Below are 4,821 nucleotides of genomic sequence, written 5' to 3' on the forward strand. Positions count from 1 at the left end.
AAGTGTGGACGCTACAGGGGAAACTGGAGGGGGTGTGGGTGGGAGGGTCTTAGGGAGAAAGTACTCGATAGACATAACAATACGTTCTCCAGTAGAAAAGAAATATGTGGTAACAGCCTTAATGTGATGGTAAGGTAATGAATGTTTTGAGAAACTACATTGAGTGCTATGGAGATACACAACAATTAAACGTGAAGAAAAAGTAACTGTTCTCTACATATATGACAGAAAGCACTGGAGCTTAGATTCCTCATTTTAAAATTAATAATTCTAATAAAACACTATAAAAATTATTGGATCTGGTTTTTTTTAGAGTTTTTTTGTTTGTTTGTTTTTGTTTTTGTTTTTTGCTATAGGGTGCATGCGCTCGCAAGAAAGACAGAAAGAGACAGAGAGATAGAAAGCGAGAAATCACCCCCCAGAGGGGATGTCCATGTTGCAATCCCTTCTCCTCCATTCTCCTCTTGGGATCTTAGGCACGCACGCACACGCACCTGGCATGAGTTTAAATCACCGGGTCTGGGGCTAGAACCTCGGTCGGCTACTTGGGAGTTCAGTGACATAGCCATTATGCTAACTGCTGGTCCCTCTAAGACATTTTTCACAGAAAGGTTATTCTGCCCAAGGTTTTCTTCAGGGCAACTTTGACATCCTTATTCCGTAGGCTGTAGATTAGTGGGTTGAGCATGGGCACCACAATGGTGTAGAATAGGGAGGACACTTTCCCCTGGTCCAGGGGTAAAATAGAAGGGGGTTTCAGGTACATAAAAGCTCCCGACCCAAAGAACAGAGAAACCACAATGAGGTGGGAGCTGCAGGTGCTGAATGCCTTGGACCTGCCATGGGTAGAACTGAAGTGGAGGATGCTGGAGAGGATGAGACCGTAAGACACAAAAATGGCAACAATGGGCACCCCGATGCCAACGGCCACCACAAGGAAGACTACCAGCACGTTGAGGCTGGAGCCATTGCAGGACAGCTCGAGGAGGGGGAGGATGTCACACATGTAGTGGTTGACAAGGTTGCCTGCACAGAACGTCAGACCCGCTATGTTTCCCGTGTGGGCCACGGCCCCTGCACACCCCATCCCGTAGACGCCCGCCAGGAGGAGCAGGCACACCCGGGGAGACATGGCGGGCGAGGACAGCAGAGGGCTGACGATGGGGACGGGAGGGCTGCAGATGGCGACGTAGCGGTCATACGCCATGGCCGACAGGACGAAGGACTCCGAGACCACAAAGAAGAGAAACAAGAAGAGCTGGGTCATACAGCCGGCATGGGAGATGGCGTTCCTCCCTGAGACAAAGCCCATCAGCATCTTGGGGGTGACGGTGGTGCAGTAGCAGGAATCTATGAAGGAGAGGTTGAAGAGGAAGAAGTACATGGGGGTGTGCAGGGGGGCGCTCAGCCCGATCAGGGTTATCAGGCCCAGGTTCCCCACCATGGTGACCACGTAGAACCCCAGGAACAGGCAGAAGAGGGGGGCCCGGAGTCCTGGCTGGGCCATCAGGCCTGCGAGGAGGAACTCCGTCACGGAGGAGGAGTTCTCAGCCAACATTCTCCTTTGGAAGGTCTGTGAGAGGGAAAAACAGTCACTAAGAGAGGCTCCTGTTCTTGAGAATGACGTTTGAACACAATTGTTAACTTCAAGAAGATGGAATCTCCTTGTGCCTGTCTGTATTTTAGGGGCCCCAAATGCCTGCAGCTGTCCTAGTAACTGAGAGTGAAGGCAGGGACAAAGAGACAGTCACAGAGTGGGCTTGGACCCCCCATGACCCCCTCCTGGTGTCACCTTCCCTCAAGCCCTAGATGAAGCTGGTGAGGTCTAGGCCGTTCTTTGGACTGACCCTTGAGAGGCGGAAACCCCTGGGCCTTGCCCAGACCTTCCTCGCTGGAGTCTGTTCTAGTCAGGCAAGATGGTGGGGCCGCGCAGCCTACCGCCTTCAGCTGCATGGTGGCTAGTGCAGGACAGAAAGAAGGGCATGACCAGCCAGGCTGTCAGACGCAGAGGGAGACGTTTACTCATCACACCAAACCCTGTGGCATCGAAACGCCCACCTCAGTGCCAGCACGCAGGGCCGAGCTGCCTGCACAAGCCCGACTCCTGAGCCCTGGTGCAGGAGCCCTCGCTGGCTGGCCCCGAGGTCCAGGCTGCAGCCACCCGCTGAGGACACAATGGCCGCACTCAGGCTTGGCTGGCCAGGGCCTCCGTGCTCTGCTGCCTCTAGCCCTCCGCTGTGCCACCACCCTCTGGCTCGCTGGGGCCTCCTGCAGAGCTGGAGAACATGCTCTTGGTTCATTCAGGGACCAGCAGCACCCCTTCCTCTGGACAGCAGGAGACTCCGCTGTCTTCCTGGGGACGCGAGAGCTCGGTGAGTGTGGTACGGAGTTCCTGCGGGGCCATCGCCCGGAGTCCGCTGTCCCCAAGGCAGGGAAATGTGCACTTATCCCCGTGCTGCCCCGCGTGGCTTGAATGAGCGGCTCGTTAACTGGGCCACGTCACCTTCAGCACAACCAAGAGCAGAGCACTGGGGACACGGTCCTTGGAGGCCTGCACTGAGCACTGGCTGGGCATAGACCCGGCACTAAGTGGGCCGGCACCCTTGTGGTGACCCCGAGGTCACAGCCACGGAGCCCAGAGCTCACCTTGTTATTCCTGGGCAGCCTCCTGGGCTCCACTGAGCGGGGGATGCACAGGCTGCTAGTGTGTCCAGCCCTCCGGCCACATCCCGGTCTGCCCGGCTCTGACCTCCCCTGGGCGAGAGACCTCACTGAGCTCCTTAAGCAAAGATGTCCAACATGAAGCTGGTAACAAAGCTGCCAACACCGGACTTTGTCTCCAGGGCTGCCAATCCTGGCTCCCTCTCCTGCACACGCGGAGACCTCACTAGTGCTCCCCGGCCGCTCTGTGTGGCCGCCCACCTCAGGCCCCCCAAGAGCTGGCTGTGCAGCCAGGAGGGCAGAGCCTGTGGCCCAGGAAGGACTGCCTGGGACAGTGAGCTCCGGAGGGCCGGTGTGCCTGCGGGTGTGTTCCAGGTCCTGGCTATGGCAGAACTGTTCATGGAGAGGTCCCAGAATCTTCCAGGCAAGTCTGACCAAACCCTGCACACAGCCGTGACAGCAGGCTCCCCTCCACAGGCTCAGCCGAGACGGTGCCTCAGTTCGACTGACACTCCTCACTGCCACATCCCAGAGTGACTGCCGATCCCAGCCCGGCTCATTCCCCCCCCACACACACACAGGAAAGTGACAAAGAGAGGAAAACAACTCAGTAAGACAAAATTAACGTACGCCCATAAGGCAGGCGCTCCTTGAGAACCAAGTGAAAAGAAGACATTGGGGTTTTCGGGAGCTCTGGGGGTTTGGCTGCACTGTCAGGCACAGTTGCCATGGCAACCTCACTGCCCACGCCCTTAGGAAGACGCTCCAGCATAAGCAGCAGGTGAAGCACTGTCCCACCCTCTCGCATTTTGTGCAGTGCCATCAACTTTTTTTTTTCCCCAGAGGGATTTTCGCCATAGGGTACGTGTGCTCACTGGAGAGACAGAGAGACAGAAAGCGAGAAATCAGTCCCTGGGGGGATGGCCACGCCTCAGTTCCCTTCTTCTCCATTCCCCTCCTGGGATTCTGGGCATGGACGCACACGTGCCCAGTGTGAGTTCCAAGCTGCCAGGTCTGGGACTCAAACTGTGGTCGACTACGTCGGAGTCCAGCAACATAACCAGTACACCATCTCCTGGTCCCATCAACTTCTGAAACTCAAATCTCTGAAAGAGAAGTTTCTGCTATAGTATCTGTCTCTAATTTAAATTATATACTATATACGTAACATGATGGTGTGTGTGAAGATTTACACACAGTGAAATCTTGTCATACCTGTCCCGTGCAAGTGCGTTAGCTGTCAGATCGGGAGGGCCTCAAGTTGCAGAACAGAGTGGTCCTGAGCTGGTCACCAAAAATCTCAAGGCTCCAGTATCAACAGGAAGCAGTCCAGCCTGGCCAGGGAGAAGAGATGGCAGCTGAAGGCCTTCCCTGAGATAGCGTCAGGGCCAGCAGTGGTCAGCCTGCCACGCTCTGCCAGGGAGCCCCAGGGAGGGCTTCCAGTTCACACCCAGAGGCTGCCCCGAGTGACCTGGTCCACATGTGCCATCACCTGGGGCTGGCCAAGGCTGGTCACAGCAGAAGGACCCTGTCCAAGTGCTGTCTCAGCCTGACGAACACAAAGGGGCACCTGATCTGTGTTCTCTAGGCCTTTTAGAAAACATGGAGTAGCTCCTTTGGTAACATTATGTGAATCCACAAGAAAGGTGATATTGTAGACATCAAGGGAAGGGGTACTGTTCAAAAAAGAATGCCCCACAAATGTTACCATGGCAAAACTGGAAGAGTCTACAGTGTCACCCAGCATGCTGTTGGCATTGTTGTGAACAAGTTAAGGACAAGATCCTTGCCAAGAGAATGAATGTGTGTATTGAGCATTTTAACCATTCTAAGAGCAGAGATAGCTTCCCAAAACGTGTGAAGAAAAATGACCAGAAAAAGAAGGAAACCAAAGAGAAAGTTACCCTGTTCAACTGAAGCACCAGCCTGCTCCACCCAGAGAAGCACACTTCGTGAGAACCCGTGGAAAGGAGCCTGAGCTACTAGAACCTATGCCCTTTGAATTCATGGCATGTGGGTGTTAAAAATAGTCTAATCTATGGTCTATAAAAAAAAGAAAGAAAGGAAGAAAGAGAAAGGAAGAGAAGAAAGAAAGAAAAAGAAAGAAAGAGAAAGAAAGAAAAAGAAAGAAAGAAAAAGAAAGAAAGAAAGAAAGAAAGA

General features: G+C 53.8%; 1 protein-coding gene across 1 annotated transcript; it reads right to left on the reverse strand.

Moving 5' to 3' along the window:
* Positions 1-601: 601 nt before the first annotated feature.
* LOC102476528 (olfactory receptor 8B12-like) lies at positions 602-1,561 on the reverse strand. Its single transcript, XM_006140624.1, has one exon. It carries the CDS (start codon positions 1,556-1,558, stop codon positions 602-604), a length of 957 nt encoding a protein of 318 aa, XP_006140686.1. The 5' UTR covers positions 1,559-1,561.
* Positions 1,562-4,821: the final 3,260 nt, after the last annotated feature.

Source organism: Tupaia chinensis, unplaced genomic scaffold, assembly GCF_000334495.1.
Source record: "Tupaia chinensis unplaced genomic scaffold, TupChi_1.0 Scaffold000037_4, whole genome shotgun sequence".
Taxonomy (NCBI): Eukaryota; Metazoa; Chordata; class Mammalia; order Scandentia; family Tupaiidae; genus Tupaia; species Tupaia belangeri.